The sequence below is a fragment of the Pelodiscus sinensis genome, chromosome 10, assembly GCF_049634645.1.
Source record: "Pelodiscus sinensis isolate JC-2024 chromosome 10, ASM4963464v1, whole genome shotgun sequence".
Lineage (NCBI taxonomy): Eukaryota > Metazoa > Chordata > Testudines > Trionychidae > Pelodiscus > Pelodiscus sinensis.
Window position 1 is genome coordinate 48,728,701 of NC_134720.1, and position 22,418 is coordinate 48,751,118.

A 22,418-nucleotide genomic window follows, 5' to 3' on the forward strand; every position below is an offset into this window, starting at 1 on the left:
CTGACCAGCCAAGGAGGGCGAATTCCCTCCGTCGCCGCGCAGCGAGCGATCGTGCCAGGGAAAGGGCCAGGTTCTCCACACCCGGGATGAAGCCCAGAACAGAAGCCACACAGGACAGAACATCCCCCACCCCCGCAGAGAGGCAGCCGGCTGGACCACACGACCATGAATCCGGACTCCCAGGCCCAGCCCCGCTGACTTCAGTCCCCCGGCTTCTTCCAGCCCAGGAGCCGGCTCCACTCCAGCGACCCACGCGTGACACCGAGGCAGTAGGCTGTCATGTCCCATCTGTCTGTGACTGTGCCTGGTAGAACCAGCCCCTCCCCTTCCTTGCCGCCCCCCCCCCCCATGCTTTCTGGCCACCTGTACAGTAAAATAACGTGTAAAATGTTCTAATCCAACAATTCAAGGGACAACCCGCCCCGCCCCCCACCCCAGCAGGCTTTCCTACCCTGGAAGCTAATGGGCTGTACAAGGAGGGGGTGACCCAGGCAGGCGGCCCCGCAGGGGAGAGCTCCCCAGGGAGCGGCTGATGGAGCAGGGGGGCTGATAAAGGGGCTGGGAATCCTGCCCCCTGTCTCACTGGCATAATGCTTCCTAATCATGCGAGGACAGAAGCTGGATTAGAGCGATTTGCTGGTGGCGGATGATAAAATCCCTCCCTTTGCCTCTGCACTGCTGCGAAATCCACAGGAGCGTGCGTGAGGCCGGCTCGCCGCTCCCTCTCCCCCGCCCCCAAACGGGATGGAGGGAATTAATGTGATTCAGGGATACTCCGGCAGCTTCATCCCCAGCCACAAAGACCAGAGACCTGGGGGGGAAGGCGAGAGAGGCGGGCGGCCAAGGCACCGACTCAAACTCGTTGGGAGCTGAATCAACCTGAGCCTCCCCACATCTGTGTCCTTTCCCGGCGCTTCCCCGGTTCCGCCTGGCCTGCCCCTGGCTCCCTGCAGAACCGCAGCAGGTTTCGGGAGCTGCTGACATCCAGCCGGCTGAAGCGAGCGCAATGCAACGGAAAGGCAGGGCTGCAGGGAGTGTTCCTGGCCCCCCATGCCACCCCTCGGCGCCGCAGCCAGATGTGGCGCACTCACAGTGTCCCCCTCCCCACCCACGGCTGCGGCTGGCTGCAGCTACGCTACTGTGCAGGGGCAGAAGGCAGCAGAGCCCAACGCAGGGCAGCCTGCCCCCAAGGGCTGCTGGGAACTGTAGTCTACACTGGTCAGACCTTCACGAGTGAAGGGGCTTTGGGTCCTGGCACAAGGGGGCCCCGCTCAAGCCTTGACACCAACTGCACCAGGCTGAGAGGCTGGGCTGCGAGACAAATGGAACCGGCTTTATTAAGCTGGCTGCGCAGCTCCGCTCTGTTCTGGTTGGTCTCGCACTTGGAAGGCTGGGCTGGGCTCCTGCCACCAGCCCCAGGCAAGGCACTGGATTAGGGGAGCACGCTGCGGGCCAGCCCCAGGAGCCTGGCCTGGGTACTGGGAGCTGGCACTGGCTGGCTAAGGCTCGCCCGTTGGCTGGAGAACTCCTTGCGGCTACAGAGGCAGCAGGCCCGTCCCACTCACAGCTCGATGGCGCTGAGATAATCCTCGCTGTCCCAGGCCTGGAGGGCGCAGGGCGGGCCAGCGGGGCAGGGCAGCGCGTGGAGTCTCTGCCCCAGCGCCAGGTCGGCGGGAGCCAGCGCCTGGCCCTTGCACATGACGTAGAAGAAGTAGTGGAAGCCAGCGCCATAGGTGGAGTGGCGCAGGGACCAGCCGTAGGCGGGCTGGGCATAGTGGCGCTTCCGGAAGTGTGGCTGGGCAAAGGTGATGGAAATGAAGCGGCCTCCTGGACGCAGGACTCGGCTGACCTGTGAGGAAAAGGTTAAAGGGGACACGGTCAAGGGCTTCCTCGGCCCTGTGCCAGGCTCCACTCCGCTGCCCTTCCCGGGCAGGAACGTCTCCACATCCAGGGCACCCTTCCCCTCCCGCCTGGACAACCCGGCAGCATGCAGAAAAGGGCTCGCCTCCATCTCGCCACAGATCTCAGGCTCTGTAGGGAGGACAGGAGCTGCCCCCTGGTTTCAGGGCATCTGCTGCTTACCCCCAGGGGTCAGGAAGGAATTTCTGCTACACCCAGGGTGCACAGGAAAGGGTGACACAGCCACCAGCTGAAAGGAAGGCAGGGGGGTGTTATGGGAATCTAGCAGATTCCAGCCTTCGTGCTCCTTGTAACATATGGAGATACATCTATCTTGTAGGGCTGGAAAGGACCTTGAAAGGTCATTGAATCCAGTCCCCTGCCCTCACGGCAGGACCAAGTACCATCCCCAACAGATTTGCCCCAGATCCCTACACAGCCCCCTTCAAGGATTGAACTCACAACCCTGGGTTTAACAGACCACTGCTCAAACCACTGAGCTATCCCTCCTTAGCTGCCTACTTCTGGCTATCAAGAGACTATGCTTGGCCCCCTCCTCCTATGCTTGGCCCCCTCCAGGGCCCCAGCTGCCTCTCCGCTCCCCCAGGGAAGGGTCGCAGCAGGGATGAGAGTTTTATCCAGCAGCCCAAAGGACGCGGCTGCAGCCTCCAAGGGGCTCTCAGTGCAACTGCAACCACAGGGAGGGGGCAGCCCCCTTTGTTTTTTCTCCAGCACTCACATGCACGCCCAGCAGCACCCCCCACCCCATGCTGCCTTTCCTCCCTCCACAAGGCAGCAGCACCCCCCCCCAATCCCCAAAGGCCTCCCCATGCTTGTGCAGCGAGCCCTGATCCCAGTTTCTAGGACAGAGCATTCCTGTGCGGCGCTAGAAGACACAGTGTCCAAGGGACGGGGTGTTTGAAGCAGAGAGGACTTGACCCTTTTAATCATCATTTTCTCCTCACTGGAACTAAGCTCCCGCTAATAGGATGGAAAAGAACATCAATTTTCTTGCTTGGCTTTATCCAATGTCAAAGGCATTTACGGCCCGCGCGGGCGTGCTCAGCATGCTAACGCCGGGGCTTGGTATGAGCAGCCCGCGCTGGCAGCCTCCCGGCGCTCTGCCGCACAGCCTGGCGGGGAGGGCGCGGAGCAGGGCTGGGAACTCCCCCGCACTCCTCGCAGGTGGGGACCGCCCACCCGTCCCCTCATGACTCACACTTCGCCCAAGGGCTACGGAGCTGGGGAGCGGCTGCAGCGGGCGGGGGGGCTCTGCAGCAGGCGGACAGGGGAGAGACCATTCCCTGGTTTGAGGATTATTAGTCCTAAAAATGCAGCAGTTGGGTGTCCCCGGGGCCTCGTGATCCGGCCGACAGGGAGAGGCCGAGGCTGGGCCCTGGGAGACAGAGCTGACCAGGGCCCATCCCGGACAGCCACAGCACAGGAGGGCAGGAGAGGAGGCAGGGACAGGGTCGGCCTGGGCTTTCCAGGTTGGTGCCGCAACTGATTTTGCAACCACATGCAACCGCTTTGCAGACCGCACTATAATACAGGCGTGGGGAAACTGAGGCCTGGGCAGCTGGATGTGGCCCTCAGCTTGCCTGGCTGCAGCCCTCAAGGCTTGGGGCTCCCCTCCCAGCACTGGGGAGCCCCCGGTGGGACTCCAGCCTACCCCGCACAGGTCTGGAGCACACTGCATCTACTGGCCTGGACCCCCCAGACTCTGGCGTTTGAGGGGGAATGTGGTGAGTGTCTTTTCCTTCTCGGTTGGGGGCCATGTCAGTGAGGGTTTGGGGGTTTTTTGCTTTTGTTGCTTTTCACTCGTGTGCGGCTTCCGACTGATTCTTTTGGGGGGTCAGCGGCCCCCGAACCAAGAAAGGTTCCCCACCCCTGTGCTAATATATTAACTTCATGCATCGCTGCAGGCCAGGAATCGCATGCAACTTGAGGGGCAGGATTCCCCAAGCTCCTCCAGGAACCACGACCAGTTGAGGACCATTAAGGTGACTGACTCAGGTTCTAAGCACTTGCCGAGAGACCATGGACAGGGTCACACTGGGTTCCATAGAGCAACGGACAAGAAAAGGGCTTAAGGCAACGGTGGGAGATGCGGCCCCCAGCTCGCCCAGAGGGTTACATCAACGAGGGTGGGTTTGGGGGTGGTTTTTTGGTTTTCAGTTGTGTGGGGCCCCTGACTTATTTTTCTGTAGGTCAACGGCCCCAACCCAAAACTTGTCCCCTATCTCTGGCTTAGGAGATGAAAAGGCTGCACTCAGACTCGGGGCCTTCCTTCTGATTCAGCAGACAGACAGACGGACCGGTGTGTTCCCAGGACAGCCCTTGAAGACTTGGACCTGACTAGAGACCTTGCCCGAGCATCAGCCTGCACCAAAGCGTCTTCATTGCTGTTATCGCATTTTCTCGGCCCCGCTTTTCCCTTGAGAATGCAGGTGCTTGCTGGGAAAAGCTGGGGGGGCCTTGTAGCGGGTGGCAGCACCCCGCTCACTGCCCTGGGGGAGGAGGCGAGCCCAGGGATGGGCATCGAGGCAGAGCAGCTTGCTGGGGACACCGCAGTGTATGGCTCAGGCAGCTGTAGCCCCCTCTCCTCCACAGGGAGTGGGACAAGGGTCCCCACCCAGAGACCTGGCTAGGGGCTTCTGGAGCAGACCAGGGAGGGGCAGTTACCCTGAAACTGACATGCTCCCAGTCCCAGACAGTCCCCTCTGCTGGGCATGGTGGTCAGTGCGGGCTGGGGGTTGAACCTGGGGCTCATCCCTTGCTCCCCACCCGGGGCAGAGGGGAGTTTTGCAGGGAGGCTATTTCTGCCCCTCCCCATGAGTGAGACCCAGCCCACTGCAGGGACTCAGCACCTCGCTACTGAATGAGCTTCTCTCTCTCTGTGCAGGGGAGCCCCAGTCTGGAGCTGGCAGCCTCTGCAGCAAGCAGCTGAAGCCCCCCGACCTCTCTCAGCGGAGCCCATAAACCAATACCTGGGACACTGACAGGGCTCCCGCCACCTGCCCTGGGCCAGGGAAAGCCATGGGGCAGGCAGCTGGGCAGCAAGGGGCTCATGCTGGAGCCCAACCCCACAAATACCAGTTCACACAGTGATCAGGCCTATGACCCTGTCCTCCCCAGACAAGTGCCCTATCCCCTAGGCCACACAGGAACCCGCCCCCACCACCTTTCTGTCAGGGCGCCCCTTATCCCTCCTGCCCTGGGACATCCGGCTTTTGGCCATGCCGTCCCGTGGGAGGCAGGACTTGACCCCACAACCCTGTCCTCCCTAGACAAGCGCCCTATCCCCAAGGCCACGGGGTAACCAGATGTTTAAATAACCTGCATGGGCCTTAGAAGCAGAAGGCACAAACACCTGCTCCCCCCAGGGTGGGACTGGAGCACTCGGCAGGGGAAAGGAGCCAGTGCACATGGCTAGGGCTCTGGAGAACCCCTCTCCTCCCTCCTCCCCCCCAACCAAACAACAAACTCCCCCTCCCCCGGCCAGGCTGGAGAGGCTATTTCCTCAGTCCCCGGGGGTGCTGGGGGCGGGGGCAGGGGCAGGGAAGGGGCCCCGCTCGGAGCAGGCTGGTGGGGGGCAGAGGGAAAGGTTTGTGCCCATCACACCCCGGGTGGGATTCACCCCCTCTGTGCGATTACTCCAGTTACTCCAGGACTAATGGTGGTTGCTAAGAGATGGCTTCACAGAAGTTTCCCACCCCTGGCTGCTGGGGAGCAGCCCTGGGGAGAGGGGCAGTGGAAGGAGCATCTGCTTCAAAGAGGCCCTGCGGCTCCTTCCCCCGCCCCTGCCAGCGCAGCAGGATCTAATCGCTCCCTAGTGCAACTCACAGGGGCTGCCCAACTCTCCAGCTACATGAGCCTGCCTGGCCTGGCCGTGCCGCTGCCCCCGAGCCCCCATCCACAGCCCTCCCCCCACTGTTCCAGCTCCCCGACGCCCCAAACGCCACCCCCAGCCCCGGCTATTCCAGCCCTGGGCTCCCCACACGCCCGGCTCTGCCAATCCCTCTCATGTTTTGTGCATCCCCTCCCTGCATGGCCCCACCCAGAAATGCGCCGATGCCCCTGGGGACCCTCACACACCTCGGGTTCCGCCTGCAGGGCCCAGAGCCCACAGCCCTGCCCTAGCCAGGCAGCTTCTGCAGCAGGAGTGGAGACAGAGGAGGCGCTGCCATGGAGGGGAGGGGATGGGGTGAAGGCACAAGAGCCTCCATGCACAGGCAGGAGAGGCATGAAACTCCCCCCTGCACTGGTGAGCACCAGGCGTATCCGCGGTCACATGGGCGTGCGGTGACGTGAGTCTGGGCAGGCGGTATACGAAACACGCACGTGCCCGGGGGCAGTTTGGACGTGCCCGGGCACCCGTCCCCACCCACGCTGCGAAGGGCTGGGGCGGTCGCCCGTAATCTCGTTAAAGCAAGAGTCCTGCGCTGCTCCCTAAGAGGATTGGAGCTGCCAGTTGGACAGTCGGCAGAGAGATCCAGCTGGGGTTGGCACAGTACGGGTTTCCAGGTCATCTGTCCAGGCACAGCAGCTCCAGCCGGCCTGTCTGAGTGGGGTCTGCCTAAGGGGAGCAGGGCCCCCGGCCCGCACATTGGTGTCCCCGCGGCCAACAGATAGGGAAGGGGAGGAGAGGGATTCGGCTCCTTCCTTGCACGACAGCGCAGGGAGGAGGGACTCAACTTGCAAGGACGGCACCTCGCCAGCCCTGCCTGCTGACCTCCAGCCCGTTCACCAGGGCCACATGGGCTGTGTCTACCCCCACCCCGGAGAGAGGCCCCAGCCAGCAACGGGGCAGGGAGTCCCGAGAGCCGGGGCTGGAGGAGCTTAACTTGGTCAACTGACAGCTGCAGGTGGCACCGCCAGCCCCAACCAACCCCCCAGGCCTCGCTGGGGAGGCAGCGCTGCTGTGGCGAGGGCAGGAGCAGAGACAGGTACGGGTCAGCTGGCAGGGAGCACCACGCGCAGGACTCCCGCTGCCCGAGCACTGAGGGCAGCCCTGGCCCTGCCAAGTGAGCTCGGTTGGTGGGGAAGCCGCCTGCAGGCAAGCGAGGGGAAAACCAGAGAGGGCTGGGGGTTGTTCAGGGCCCCTGGGGAAGCTAAGCAGCCAGCTCGCCAGAGAGCCCCGTGATTTGGGATAGTCAGGCTGGGCTGGAGAGAGACAGCCTGCCCCAGAGAGACCCCTGCTCCCCCATCCCGACGACTCCTCACCCAGCCCGGGGAAGGATCCTTCTTGTCACACCCAGAGAACTGGCTGGAGGCCAGAGCACTACATGGTATCCCAGGAAAACCCTTTTGCCGAACATCAGGGATGCCCCAGGGCCCCATCCACCCCCCTCCCCACAAAGCTTAGCCAGCAGGAGAGCGATCGCTGAAGCCTCTGGGCCAGGCGGGGTAAGGAGCATCGTGCTGGAAGAGCTGCAGGGGTCACCCTCCTCTCCCAGCCCCCACGGCTCCCCGTCTTCAGCAGGACAGGAACCTCTCCTGCAGCTCGCTCCTGCATCCCCTCACAGGTCATGGCAAGATGCTCACAAGGCTCCGAGGGGTGACCGATCCTTTGTCTCTGTGGCTGCAGCATGTGGAAGCCAGCAGGGGGGACAGGCCGGCCTGCACGGTTAGCAAGCCGGGCTGAGCCCCACCAGGCCGGAGAGGGTAGGGGCTATTTCAGGCTGAGCAGAAGGCCGGGCTCTTTCCCAACTCTGCTGGGCCAAGGCGAGTCACCTGGGGAGCCCTGGGCAAGTTCCCCAGAGAGGAAGTCTCACTGAGCAGACCCCCCCCTCAGCAGAGCAGCTAGGAGTGGGGGAGCCTGGCCCAGGAGGAACCCGGCGGGGAGGGAGAAATCAGGGAAAGGAAGAGGCCAAGCAGAGGAGAGCAGGTGGGGGGCAGGGAGGGGGGACTTCCCATCCAGTGGGCAGCACGGCCAGGGCCAGCGATCCCGATCCCATCCCTGACCAATTGCAGCTCCCCCATCCGAGGGCACCAATTAATAATAGCCTGGAGGCATTGCCCATCCCCATGGTAACACCGCTGCCTCGTCAATACTGACAAGGGTTTCCACTGGCAACCGGCGAGCAAGGCAGGCCGATCTCCCTCTGCAAGGGGGTCCCCAGGCAAGGAGACCGACATGAGAGGGGGGGATCCAGCTTCTAACGCTTCCCATTTCTGTGCCCAGCCCCACTCCACGCCGCAGTGACATTACCTGGGCAGGGCCCTCGCCACACAGGATGGGGTCACCCCAGAGTTCAGACAGGAGGACCCCCCCTCGGTCTCACTCCCAGAGCCAGGCAAGGCAGAGGCCGTCCAAGCCTCTTGGCCGCCCTGGCTCTAGAGGCCTCAATCAAAGACCCCAGGGTAATTCCTGGCCAGCCCCAGCCCCTGTTGGAGAAGGCTGGGCTGCCCAGCCCTTCACTGAATCATCCGCGTTGCAAGCAGGGGAAACGTCTATGCTATTTCTGAGACTAAAAAAGTCCAACTAAGGCTTCACCTCCACTGAATACTCACACTGGCCGAGAACGGCCGTCAGGGGAGTGAAAACCCACGGGCCCCGCAGCCAGCCCTACGGTGACTAACTCCAGCAAAGACAGACGCGTTCACCAATGGCAACCTGGGGACCTCTCCGCCAGGGGATGTTGCGAAAGCCAAGACAGCAGCAGCATTCAAGGAAAGAGCCAGACACATCCATGGAGGGCAGGTCCATCGATGGCTATTAGGATGGGCAGGGATGGTGTCCCGAGTCTCTGGGAATGGGGCTCAAAGGGATACGTTTAGGAGACTGCGTCTTTCATTGGCTATTAGCCAAGAGGGCCTTGCTTTCCCCCCTCGCTCTGCAGGGAGAGCTGGTGGGGCTGAGGGAGTCACAATGCCCCAGCACCAGACAGGAGCGGGGCAGGCAGGGGAGGTGTGGCTAGGTCGCTGTTTGAATGGACACAGAATGAAGCGCCCAGGAGAGGCAAGGGCAGGCCGAGGAGCAGACGGGCCCTTCTGCGGGACGGCAGGCCGTGCGGCGCGGGAGGTGAGAACGGGCTGCCGGCGCGGAGAGACGCGATGCTGGAAGCGGCAGGGAAAGCTGCAGCGCATGAGCTCTACGCGCCGGCCCTTCGCCTCCAGCCCTGTTGTGTCGGTATTTCGGCGAGCTGTGAGACAGCCGCTCTGGGTCTCTGCAAAACATCGGCGTCTCGCTGCTGACCCAGAGACGTGGGGGGAGGGCGGAAGCCAGCGCGCCAGCATGGGGGTAGCGAGGCTGTGGGGCGCCGAAGGGCTGCCTAGCACCTCCTGGGAAGGACAGAGGCACGCTGGGGCCCAAGCAGACCCCTCCCCACTGACAGCAGGGACTCTGTGGGAGTGTCTGTCTGAGCCAAAGGACTTACAGCCTCATGGGACAAGAGCTGAGAAGGGAAGCGACTCATCCGCAGAGCTGGGAACAGGCCGGAGGTCTCCAGAGCCCCAGGGCAGTGCCCCCCCCACATGCCAGACTTTCTCTGGAAGGAGAGTTCAGAGCCAGCTCTATCACCTGGCAAGGCGCCCCAGGGACACACACCCGGCTCCTGCTCCCCCATCTCCTCCCCAGGGAGGCAGAGCAGAGCCAAGCGCTCCTCACCTGCACCAACAGCGGGGGGGGGGCCGGCGCTGGCCCCAGGCTGCTGCCAGCTTCCCAGGTGGCAGGACTCAAACACAACATCAAAGGGCCAGCGACTGAACTATTTGCAGGCAACAGGCGCTGCTGGCTCCGTCACCATGGCAACCCTGATGAGTCATTGTACTGGGGAGGAACAAGGAAGAGGAATTCACACCCCAAAACTGCAGAGTTAACTCTTTCCAGGCAGCCAGTCCCAGCCGCCGGGTCTGCCCCCGACCCCCGAATCCGCAGCCCCCTCTGCCATCCCTGCCCCAGCTCTACCAGAGCCCCTCGGTGCCAACCCGCAGCCCCTCTGCCATCCCTGCCCCAGCTCTGCCAGAGCCCCTCGGTGCCAACCCGCAGCCCCCTCTGCCATCCCTGCCCCAGCTCTGCCAGAGCCCCTCGGTGCCAACCCGCAGCCCCCTCTGCCATCCCTGCCCCAGCTCTGCCAGAGCCCCTCGGTGCCAACCCGCAGCCCCCTCTGCCATCCCTGCCCCAGCTCTGCCAGAGCCCCTCGGTGCCAACCCGCAGTCCCCTCTGCCATCCCTGCCCCAGCTCTGCCAGTGCCCCTCGGTGCCAACCCGCAGCCCCTCTGCCATCCCTGCCCCAGCTCTGCCAGAGCCCCTCGGTGCCAACCCACAGCCCCCTCTGCCATCCCTGCCCCAGCTCTGCCAGAGCCCCTCGGTGCCAACCCGCAGCCCCTCTGCCATCCCTGCCCCAGCTCTGCCAGAGCCCCTCGGTGCCAACCCGCAGCCCCCTCTGCCATCCCTGCCCCAGCTCTGCCAGAGCCCCTCGGTGCCAACCCGCAGCCCCCTCTGCCATCCCTGCCCCAGCTCTGCCAGTGCCCCTCGGTGCCAACCCGCAGCCCCCTCTGCCATCCCTGCCCCAGCTCTGCCAGAGCCCCTCGGTGCCAACCCACAGCCCCCTCTGCCATCCCTGCCCCAGCTCTGCCAGTGCCCCTCGGTGCCAACCCGCAGCCCCCTCTGCCATCCCTGCCCCAGCTCTGCCAGAGCCCCTCGGTGCCAACCCGCAGCCCCCTCTGCCATCCCTGCCCCAGCTCTACCAGAGCCCCTCGGTGCCAACCCGCAGCCCCTCTGCCATCCCTGCCCCAGCTCTGCCAGAGCCCCTCGGTGCCAACCCGCAGTCCCCTCTGCCATCCCTGCCCCAGCTCTGCCAGTGCCCCTCGGTGCCAACCCGCAGCTCCCTCTGCCATCCCTGCCCCAGCTCTGCCAGAGCCCATCGGTGCCAACCCGCAGCCCCTCTGCCATCCCTGCCCCAGCTCTGCCAGAGCCCCTCGGTGCCAACCCGCAGTCCCCTCTGCCATCCCTGCCCCAGCTCTGCCAGAGCCCCTCGGTGCCAACCCGCAGCCCCTCTGCCATCCCTGCCCCAGCTCTGCCAGTGCCCCTCGGTGCCAACCCGCAGCCCCCTCTGCCATCCCTGCCCCAGCTCTGCCAGAGCCCCTCGGTGCCAACCCGCAGCCCCTCTGCCATCCCTGCCCCAGCTCTGCCAGTGCCCCTCGGTGCCAACCCGCAGCCCCCTCTGCCATCCCTGCCCCAGCTCTGCCAGAGCCCCTCGGTGCCAACCCGCAGCCCCTCTGCCATCCCTGCCCCAGCTCTGCCAGAGCCCCTCGGTGCCAACCCACAGCCCCCTCTGCCATCCCTGCCCCAGCTCTGCCAGAGCCCCTCGGTGCCAACCCGCAGCCCCTCTGCCATCCCTGCCCCAGCTCTGCCAGAGCCCCTCGGTGCCAACCCGCAGCCCCCTCTGCCATCCCTGCCCCAGCTCTGCCAGAGCCCCTCGGTGCCAACCCGCAGCCCCCTCTGCCATCCCTGCCCCAGCTCTGCCAGAGCCCCTCGGTGCCAACCCGCAGCCCCTCTGCCATCCCTGCCCCAGCTCTGCCAGAGCCCCTCGGTGCCAACCCACAGCCCCCTCTGCCATCCCTGCCCCAGCTCTGCCAGAGCCCCTCGGTGCCAACCTGCAGCCCCCTCTGCTATGCCAGCCCTGGGCTCCCCCCCCCCCACGAGCTTTGCTGCTGCCTCTCAGTCTTGACCCACAGGTGCCCCCAGCACTTTTGCCTTCCTGCTGGCAGGCTTCAGAGAAGAGGTATGGACCCACATCCCTGCCCTGTCCAAGGGAACACAGGAGTATCTCCCCTGCCAGACCCCAGGAGAGAGCCCGGGAGCAGAGCCTGGCCAGAAGTCTCTGGGACAAGCCAAGGATGCTCCGCTACTGCAGGGTCCCCCTGGTCAGCAGGAGACTGCCGGGCTCCCCACGAAGGGTGAGTGGCTTGGATGCGACAGATGCTGGTTGCGGAAGTGCTCTGCATGGAAAACATGTGGGGGGGAGGGAGTCACTAGCACCCCCTTTTGGGGAGAGGCAGCCCCCCCAGACCCACAGATCAGAGCAGCAATTCAAAGTTCATTGCACGGTGACCCCACCCCCAACACACACTACCACAGGACCCTGTGCCGCAGGGGGCCCCGTGAAGCTAAACTGCTCCGGGTGGGGCTCAGGCTTTCGCAGGGCCAACATTAGATTCGCTGGGGCCCAGGGCAAAAAGCCCAAGCCCAGCCCCACACTTTGGGCTCGAGCCCCATGGGAATGAAGCCTTTGGAGTTTGGCCTCAGCCTCCCCAAGCGAAACCAACTCACCATCCACTTTGGGGTCCCGCCCCACTGTGAGAACCGCTGAGCCCTGCTCTCCAGGCCTGACCCTCCCCCCCCCCCATGCTGCTTGGATCCCAGCTGGGTAAGGGTCCAGAGCTAGGCTGGTTCTGCCCCGGCTTTGGAGCAGTCAGGGCTGTTCTCCGGGCTGGGGGGGGGGGGGAGGGGTGGCAGCTGGGATGTTCTGTCCCAGGTCTGCCCCACATCTACGTGGCACGTCCTCACCTGCTGGGCTTTAACACACAGGCCCCTTGAGAGCCGGGCCTTCCCCAGCAAGCCAGGCAGAAACACCTTTTCTGTGTGAGGGCCCCAGATACCTGTTCCAACAGAGGCCGGTTCAGGGCAGCCATTCCCGCCAGACACTTGCCCAAGCCAGCCTCAGGGTCTCAGCCCCACAGGGTACAAGCCCACATCCCAGCTAGGCCCAAGTCTGGCCCCAGCCTGCAGCAGGGGGAATCAGAGTCTCTAATGACCTCGTAGGCCTGCCCGCTCACCTCCTTTAGCACCTGGTCCAGCAGTGCCGTGGTCTCGGGCGCCACGTTCCAGGGGTCTGTCTCCCCCACCATCATGGAGTCCAGCGTGCCCTTCTCCAGAACCACGTCGAAGCTACTGTCTGCAAAGGCCAAGTCCCGCGCGTCCATCACTGCCCACTGAAGGCCCCGGCACTGAGCGTAGCAGGCTCGCATGGCCGCGATGCACACCGGAGAGTAGTCGATGCTGGTGACGTCCGTGTAGCCGAGCTGGAAGAGGTCGTGACTCAGGGCGCTGTTGCCGCAGCCTGCCAAGAGGAGGGTGCCCGAGTGAGCGCTCGGCAAGGCAGACAGGGCCATCACCTGCCGGGATGGGTCCTGGCCCCGAGCAGAGCCCTGGGGAGTCGGTCACAAAAACGAAACTCGTTAAAAACGAGTCTGTAGCCATTGTGGAAGAAAAGTCAGTTCCCCCAGGTGGAACCCTACATGGGCTGGCCTGCCAGGCTGTCTGCAGACAGCCTGAAAACCAGAGTCTCAGACAGGAGCCAGCCGCCCCAACCAGCTCAGTCTCCTGTTAACTCTGAAACCTACAGAAAACTGTTCAAAAGTCAGTGTTAACTATTTCAGTGCCAGTCATTTTAGCAGCAAGATCCAGCTAAAGCCCTCTCCCGCTGGCAGTGCATGGAGGGGCAGATCCTGGAGGCAAAGGGGCTGCTGTTGGCTGGGGTGCTGAAGTAGGAGCTCAAGCCGTGATCACACATTGCATCAAGGCCAGCAAGGGAGGGAAGGCTGAGACCTTCCCACTGTTCTGTCCCAAAGGCTCCCAGGTTGGTTAGACGAGGACTATCGCCCTCTACCCCTGGGTAAGCTGGGGAGCACGGAGGAGTCCAGCCTGGCAACATCTTCCATCATAGCTAATCCAGCAACCCCAGCGATTTCACTGCAGCTGCCACACCAGGCCCTCTCTGCAGCAAAAGTAGCAACCTCCATTTTTGTGGGGCTCACCAAAATCGCGTGGGTGCCCCCTGCTGGCTCTGCAGCTCTCGTTACACTTCTGGCCTCTCCAGAGCCACATACAACCAGACATGCTGGGCCTTCCAACAGGACAGCCACAGGCCCAGTGTGGGGCCACCCGTGTCCCAACCTCACCGGACTCCCCACTCCTCCTCTTCCCCGTCGTCACACTGCGCCTGGCTAGTCTCATGCAGGTGAGGCTAGAAACGGAGAGTGACAGCCACTGGGGCTTGGATCATTTAAATCAGGAGAATCTATGGCCAGCCTATAGCTTGCCTTCATCTATCCTGGGACTCTCCCTCCTCCCCCCGCCCAGCCCCAGCTCGCTCCTGCATCCTACCTCCTGCCCAGACCCATCTCCACCCCAGTCCCCAGCAGCCCACTCCCACGTGCTGAACCCCTAATTTTTGGCCTCGCCCCAGAGCCTAGAGGGGCCCCACAAAATCTACTTCCCCCAGCCCCTCTAGGCTCTGGGGTGGAGCTTTAGGGGAGTGAGGTGAATGATTTTTTTCCCACTTGGGGGTGAGGGCTTCTCACTTGATGTGGCCCCTGCCTGATTTTTTGGTGAGTCAGTCCCCCCCCCACACCCAAAAAATGTTCCCAAGTCCTGATTTAAATCTCTAGACTGAGGCCTGGAGTACTTAAGAGGCCTGCCCCAGGGGGCAGCAGCTGGTCCCCTCCAGTTCAGCTTTGCAATACCAGGGGTGTTAGCTCCGGGAAGGGAGGGGAGGGTGCAGCAGGGTCAAACATCTTAGAGACAAAGCTGCACTTAACGAGCAGTTTATAAATTCCATTTTAATGTAATGGGAGCAGCTTCCCCAGCCGGCAGGCGTGCCCAGGGGCTGCCTCTCCCTTGCATCCACACAGGCAAGAGTGCCTGGGACACCAGGAAGTGCAGCCAAAAGGAGCCAGGACTCTGCTCCCTCCCGCATGGCACCTGGGGGCGGATCCCAGCCCTGTGCGCTCCAGGGCAGCCTGGCCAGCGGGTTATGGACTAGAGATGCCAGGAACCCAGCACCAGAGAAACAGGGGGGAGGAAACAAGATTCTGTTCTTCCCCACTCCAGGTCGGGCAGGTGAGCAGCTCCAGGTCGGGATTTACAGGAGCCAGCCCAGGTCGGAGAGGTCCGGGCAGGGCGTGCACTCGGACAGCACAAACATCAGAAGTGGATCCTCTGGCGACACGGAAGGGACTCAGTTGTGGGGGGAGGAGGGGGATGCCCTGGGCTTCGGACACCAGCCCTAGCAACACAGGCTCTGCATGAACCACTCACCGGGCAGGGGCTGAAGGGCAACCCCCCTCCCTCTCCCTGCAACACAGAATTGTCCTTCCCAGCTCCAGGCCGGGGGACAGACACAGCCCAGCTCCCCAGCCTGCCCCCCACTTCCAGGCTGGGGGGCAGAGATGGGGCTCCCCGGAGATCGTTCCATGCTTTCGCTGACAGCCGAGTCACAGCGCTGGGTGCAGCCAGCCTAGGGGTCCCTCCACCCCCCCCCGCTCCTGCCCCCTACGCTGTGTGGGGAGCGGACCCACCGGGGAGGGATGCGGCCGGGATGCAGAAGGCCCCTGGCCAGCGAGCAGATTACTGCAGCCTGGCACCATCTGGCAGAGCTTAGCTGAGGGGGAGGGGACGGAGCATCTGTGAATCTGCACAGGCGAAGCAGAGCAGGGAAGAAAATGGGCTGTCCATTCTGCAGGGAGCTCCCCAGCCAGCCCCACTGGGGTGTCACGGGGGGGGGGGTTACAGTGGCACTGCCCTGCAGCAAAGGCATTTGGGACCGCCAAGCACCCTCCAACCAGGGGCAGCTCCCAAGCCAAAAATCATCCGGGGGTGGGGGGGCAGGGCGAGTGTATCACTATCTCCCCCCCCCACAGAACCTCCTGCCAGAGACTCCCCCCTGCTCCAGCCAGGGTGAGACGCTCCCTTCCCTGCTCCTGATGAGGCCTGTCCACGCACATTTAGCCCACCCCTGGGCTTAGCCCTGGGTCCCACACCACACCTGTGGGCTCCCCTCTTGCTGGTCCAGAGCAGCCCTCTGCCCTGGGGCGGGGGGGGGGGGGGGGGATTTGGCTGCTATTAATCACAGATCGCATAGATTGATCCTGTTAGGGGATCAGGCGATAAGACCCGGTTAATCCGAACCTGCTTGGAAACTCAGGGAAAACTCCGGATTAAGGAAGCACCAGGTTCAAAGCCGCAGCAGCAGCCAGAGCAGAGATGGATAAAGCACCAGGTGGAATTAAGTGAAGCTTTGACTCTTCTCCTCCCCACTAAATCCCCCGGACAGACAGGTCGTCCCCTGCGGCCTGCCGGGGGATCCGGTTAATTCCTGGGAGACATGCTGTGCTCGGGAGAGTGAGGGGCCGGGCTGGGGAGAGGCAGGATATGGAGGGCACTGTCCAGCCCCTCCTCCATCACCCCCAAAAGCTTCACACCCCCACATGGGAGAGGGTTTCTAAGAACAAGAGCTGCCACACTGGGTCAGACCGTGGCCCACCCTACCCTGCATCCTTCTCCATCCATGGAGAGTGTCAGAGCTGTAGGGGGCCTGTACAGAATGTGGCAACTAGGAGCTCTCTAATTTTTCCCATCCATGTGCAGAAAAAATTTTGTTACATGCACCGAGGCACGTGGAAGCGTGCACCACCAACAGCAGCAAGAAACTCAGCTGGGAGCGCTCTGCTAATCAGCTGGGCTGCCCTGGAATCTCTCCCGAGCAGCCGCACAAGTGCGCAGCTCACAGGGAACACCGGTCCTCACCCTGGGAAGAGTCACCGATGTGCCCCAAACACCTCAGCCCCATCTTCCAGCCCCTCCTGCTCACCCAAGGAAGGTGGGGAGGTTTCCCACAATCTGCATGGGCTGGCCTGGAGCAGCGGGAGAAAGCCAGACTGAGCAGTATCTCCAGGGACATCCTGGCAGCTCAGCATGGGGCTGGTCTGCGCCAAACGCCAGGGCAGGCCGGGGCGCCTGGCTCTGGACTCCATCCTGTCACTGCAGAGAAAGGGGAGGCCGAATGAAGTGAGCAAGCAGAAAGCCCACATTTCCTGAGGCCTTGCCTCAGGCTAGCCAGAGGCTGCTGGCTCGGGGTGGTGGGGAGGGGCTGAGGCCACAGGAGAGATGGAAGGGCTGAGCGGGAGGCCCTGAGCCCTTAGGGGAGGGAGAGAAGAGAGTCTGGAGGATGCTGGAGCCCTGCTGATACCTGACACCTTTCCCCTCTCCAGAGGGTGGTGGAGGGAGGCTGTGGAAACTGCTACAGAGCCTGAGCACATGGGGGTGGGGGAGGACAGTGGGGGACCAGCCCCGGGTAAGGGACCACAGGTTGGGTGGGGAGACCCATCCCTGATGCAGGGGTTCACAGTCTGCAAAGCCCCATTCCCCCCTTGAGCACAGAGCCCCCAGTGGAGAGGCGCTGCTCAGCCCCAGCCCCACTGGGGGTAACTGACCTCGCCAGCAGTCAGCTGCCACCACACACTATAGGACAAGGTAGCGCCAGCCCAGCTTGGGCTAGAACAGCCCTCAGATCCTGCTGCCAGGCCCTGGTGTAGCAGCTGGAGCCCCATGACCATACCCGGGGAGTTCCCAGAAAGGCTGGGCCATGCTGGACCCTGCAGCAGGGGAGGGGTCAGGACTCCTGGGTCCTCTCCCTGGCTCTGCCCCAAGCCACCTGCATGACTCTGGACAAGTCCATCTTCTCACTGCCTCAGTTCCTGGCCTGCAGAGGGGCCAGGGCCCACAGGGAGGCCAACGGTGTCGAAGCCCGGCCTGGAGGAGAAGAGAGGGGTGAGCACAAAGCCCTGCTGGGCACAGCGTCACTCGGGCAGGGACTCCCAGGCCTCCCCACTGCTCTGGGGAGTGGACAGTAGCGCAAGGGTCTCTCAGCAACGGTGACTCTCCCCAGAGATGCACACGGGCCAGGCGGGGCGGGAGATGGGGGGATGCACAGCCACGAATAGGGGGCAGAGACTGAGAAGCCGCACAAGGCAGCCAGCACGGGGACCACAATCCCAGACACACACATCCCCCAGAGCAGCCCCGGAAGGACTTGGAACCCCACACACAGACCCACTGCTGCAGCGAGCCCCATCGGCTTTGCCTGGGATGCAGCCCTGGCCATAAGCCAGCAAAGGGGGCAGCCCCATCAGCCCAGGGCCTGCCCCACCCCCAGCTCTGCACTGAGGGCCAGGAGGTGGGAGGCTGGTGGTGTCCAGCCCCGCCCCCAGTGTGGCTTGAAAGACGCAGACTGCCCCCTGGTGGTGCGCAAGGGGAATTGGCCGGTACTTGTTTCCTAGCTGAAACAAAAGACAGGACAATGTAGCACTTTAAAGACTAACAAGATGGTTTATTAGGTGATGAGCTTTCGTGGGCCAGACCCACTTCCTCAGATCAAATAGTGGAAGAAAATAGTCACAACCATATATACCAAAGGATACAATTAAAAAAACGAACACATACAAAAAGGACAAATCAAATTTCAGAACAGAAGGGGGATGGGGGGGGGGAGGTAAATGTCTGTGAGCTAATGTTATTAGAGGTGATAATTGGGGAAGCTGTCTTTGTAATGGGTAAGATAACTAGATCCGTTCCTAGCTGTTACCTCTGCAGGGGTCTCCAATGCACCCCCTACAGCCAAGGTCACCCTGGAATAAGGGGGTGCTTGAGGCCCTGACAGACTGATCCTATGTACACGCAGGGGCTCTAGGATCTATGGCACGGGGCCTGCTCCTTCCATAGCATCTGGAGGGGCACAGGGGAATAAGGGGGGGGGCAGCTAGCACATATGGACTTAACCTTAGAGGATGACACAAGCCGAGCTGGCATCTCTCTGCCTGCCCTTGTGCTCCACAAACCACCAACCTCCCCCCTGGGACGAGGAAGCGGCACTAGCCCCTAGCCCCTCACTCTCTCTGCTGGGTCGGCTCAGGGGCTGCCTGGCACCAACATCACCTACAGATGCAGCTGCACCAGAGCTGGGCATGGGCTGTCCTTGGATACACTTACACACGGCACTCTCTGCCCAGCAAGCTGCAGGCATTACTGACACCCGCTGGAAGCACGGGGCATTCCTGCAGCAGCCATCCAGCTTTTTAAGAGAGTCTGCAGTGAATGGCCAGCCGAGAGAGCAGGGGCTGTGGATATCCGGGGGGAGAGAGGAAGGGGGGAGCGCAGTTAAACACACACAGAGACCTGACACCATCTCAGGACATGTAGGAATAGAGGCTACATTAGCTCAGGGGAGAGGGTATGGTTTTACTCGGAATGTGGATCTTAGCACAAGTGGTAAGCCGCAGGCGTGCGACCAAAAGATGAAAAAGGAGGACTGTTTGTGTTAGACACATAGTGACCCTTTGGAATAGCAGCATTCCCCTATGTAAGGGTTGGGCTAAGCAAGAGAATTAAAGAAAACATGGTTAATTTTCCAATGCTATCAGAAATGTGCAACAAAAATGATTAGCAGTATGGATTGGCTGCCATATGAGGAGAGATTAATAAAATTGGGGCTTTTGAGCTTGGAAAGGAGGCAACAAAGGTGGGGGGATATGATAGAGGTCTATAAAATCATGACTGGTGTAGAGAAAGAAAATAAAGAAGAGTTATTTATTTGTTGCCATAACACAAAAACTAGGGGTCACCATATAAAATTTAATAGGCAGCAGGTTTAGCACAAACTAAAGAAAGTATTTCTTCACACAACACACAATCAGTCAACTTGTGGAACTCCTTGCCAGAGGATGTTGTGAAGGTCTTAAAGTTAAAAACAAAACTAGGTACATTCATGGAAGATAGGCCCATCAATAATTGTTAGCCAGGATGGGCAGATATAGTGTCCCTAGCCCAGGAGAGAGCAAGAGGCAGCTATGGCCTGGATCCGGCCTACCAAGCGGTCAGATCCAGCCAGCTGCAGCAGCAGCTTTAAAGAGCAGGCTGCTAATTGCTGTGCAGTCTGGGCAGGGAGGAGAAAGCTTTGCACGCTGTCCCTCCCCCCTAGCAAAATCCCCCAGCTTCCATTGGCCAGTTTCCATCCAAATGGGAGCTGAGAAAATTTGCTGAAGGCAGGGGCAGCAAATGAAGCCTCCTCCCTCCCTGTGCTGGAGCGGAGCCACATGAAGCAGCCTGCCCAGCACACAGGCAGGAAACCGGTCTCAGGTTCCTGCAGGGCTGCTGGCTGGGAGCCACCTAGGTAAGCACCTCCCAGCCAGAGCCTGCCTCTGGCACCCACCCTCTCTTCCCCACAACTCCCTGCCCCAGGCCACCACCCAAACCCTCTGTATCCCCTCTCTGCATCTCCTCCCAGTCTCAACTCGCTCCCTCCCCCAGTCCAGAATCCTCCCATGCACGCATACTCCTCCTGGACCCTGCACCCCAAGCCCCTGCCCCATATCATGACCCCCTCCTTCATCCAAACTCCCTCTCAGAGCCCACACTTCCTTCTGCACCCCAGTCCTCTATCCCAAGCTCCCTTCTACACCCCACCCATCGTCCCAGACCCCGCACCCCTCCACAGAAGTGTGGCCCTTGACCACTTACCAACATCTTGGAGTGGCCCCCATTAAAAATGACTGCCCACCCCCGCCTTAACCTCTGTTTGTCAGAAACTGGGAATGGGCGACAGGGGAGGGATTGCTTGATGATTCCCTGCTCTGTTCACTCCCTCTGGGGCACCTGGCCTTGGCCACTGTTGGAAGACAGGACACCGGGCTAGATGGACCAGTCTGGCTGTTCTTATGTTCTCACTGGGCACCAGGTGCAGTAAATCATTGATTAGAAATGTTTAGCACAGCAGACAGAGCTAAAAATCTGGCCAAGTGAAAGGCAGCGAGACACTTGGATGAGCAGAGCACAGACCTATTCCGCTTCAGCTGTGTTTAGCCATGGCCCAGCCACTAGCAAAGACTTTGCTTGTTTGGTAGTGAGCTTTTCTCCTTGGCCCGCCGTGGGAAGAGGTCTCCCGGGCCTGACCCAACTGGAGCATTCAGCCAATGCTGATCGCTGTTGTCGCTGAGGGTGGGATATAAGAGTGAATTGATTACATTGATGTTTGGGACATAACCGCTCCTAAGTGGCCTTTGGACTAGCAGAGGATGCATGTGTGGAAACTAAGATGTGATGAAATCTCAATAACGTACCTAGGAAACTTCCAACAGGACTGGGAGGCGCATTTGAGTCAGTAGGGGGCACACTTCTGTGTCAGTGTGACCCCACTATTCCTCCTCACCAACTTCAGTACAACTCACCCCCACCCCAAGCAGCCCAGCTACTTCCCCAGGCAAAGGGAAAGACAGATCCACGTTCCCCTTGCCTGTCCTGCAGCACTCAGCCCTAGGGAGAAGAGATGGTAACAAGTAGTCGACTACCAGATAAGCATAAGCTCATCAGGCAGTTGAGTGGAGTATCAACTATTCGCTCCCTCTATGAAAGACGGGGAGCAGGGGGTTAGCACGTTGTCATTAGGCTTCAGGGACAACAATCCTGTAGACAAGAAGGAGCAGGGCTCAGGAAGACGGGGCTACAACCAGTGCCAGTTCTTGCAGCCACTTCCCAGGAAAATGGGTCTAACTTCACCAAGCAGTGAGCTCAGTGGGGCCTCTAGTGACCTCAGTGTCCATCCAACCCTGTCACTGAGCATCAGCTGCAGGATCACACCAGCTGGCAAGGTCACCACTATCCTTCAGCCGCCTTTCTGGCTCAGATGCACAGTCCAACTCACCGTCCTGGGACATGCCTCGGAGCAGGCAGGTCCGAGCCCGGTTTTATCCACGTCTCTGAATCACAGGGCCCAGCGCAGTCCAAGAGCACACGGCACGATCCAGGAACTGGCTTAGTTGAAGTCCCATCCTCTACGGCGCTAGATCCAGGTCTCCCACTAAGGGAGCATCTCCCAAAGCAGACGGGTCCCCTAAGACGTCACTGGAGGCTGTAGCCCATTCAGAGCACAAGCGCTAACATTACCGCAACTCAGGGAGACACGCTCAGGGCTTTGTTTATGGAGGGCCTACAATAAACGGAAAGCGCAGAAAAGGGGGAGGTTGCTCCCCCTAGTGCCCGATACGCGAAACACGAGTCCTCCCGCGCGGGAACGCCCAGCACAAACCCACTACTAAGATCCAGCCCCGTGGGGTGGGGCGAAGAACCGGGAGAGAGCCCGGGTGCCCCTATCCCAGCACCAGGCTCCGGTCCGCGGAAGCCCCGGTGAGGGGAACCGCCAGGGGAGTCACTTACCCAGCACCAGGATCCGATCCCCCGGGCGCAGCTCCGCCTCCAGCTGCTCGCGGAAGCAGGACAAGCCCCCGAACCACTCGGTCGGAGCAGCCCCCGTCTGCCGGTACCGCGAGTCCCAGAAGCACCGGTCCCGGTACCGGACGTTGGAGTCCGGCAGCCCCGGGCAGTCCATGCCCCTGGGCGCAGAGCGGCGTCTACACCAGAGGCGGGGCCATAGACGAAAGGGCCGAGGCCGAACCGCAGCTGCCACCTGGCACGTGTGCCCCGCACGCCACGTGGAACTTCCGGTCGCCACTTCCGGGCCGGGTTTGGTACAACGCTGAAAACATTCCGCCCGGAAACCAACCCGCCCCCACTGGACTTGGGGCTGGAGGGGGCGCTCTGGCCCGCTCCTTTGGGCTCTCTCAGGAGCTCCACGGAAGGAGGAGGGGATGTTCCCCCATGGGGACCCCAGAGTCTTCTCTGGGCTGCCTCCACCAGCCCTGCCTCCTCACCCCCGCACTGCTTAGCCCGCCCCTCACTCG

The 22,418-nt window shown here is 61.7% G+C and overlaps 1 protein-coding gene across 1 annotated transcript; it reads right to left on the reverse strand.

Moving 5' to 3' along the window:
* Positions 1-1,312: 1,312 nt before the first annotated feature.
* Positions 1,313-22,190, reverse strand: EEF1AKMT4 (EEF1A lysine methyltransferase 4). The gene is made up of 3 exons (XM_075938111.1): positions 21,895-22,190; positions 12,684-12,967; positions 1,313-1,849 (listed from the first exon to the last, which is right to left on the reverse strand). The coding sequence occupies exons 1-3, from the start codon at positions 22,064-22,066 to the stop codon at positions 1,562-1,564; spliced, it is 744 nt and encodes a 247-aa protein (XP_075794226.1). The 5' UTR covers positions 22,067-22,190; the 3' UTR covers positions 1,313-1,561.
* Between the last annotated feature and the right edge of the window lie 228 nt (positions 22,191-22,418).

Coding starts and splice junctions, on each gene's coding strand:
- EEF1AKMT4 (XM_075938111.1), bottom strand. CDS start 22,066: ATGGACTGCCCGGGGCTGCCGGACTCCAACGTCCGGTACCGGGACCGG. Junction 12,968..21,894: donor GGATCGGATCCTGGTGCTGG/GTAAGTGACTCC, acceptor TCCTCTTGGCAG/GCTGCGGCAACAGCGCCCTG. Junction 1,850..12,683: donor TGGACCAGGTGCTAAAGGAG/GTGAGCGGGCAG, acceptor TTTTCCTCACAG/GTCAGCCGAGTCCTGCGTCC.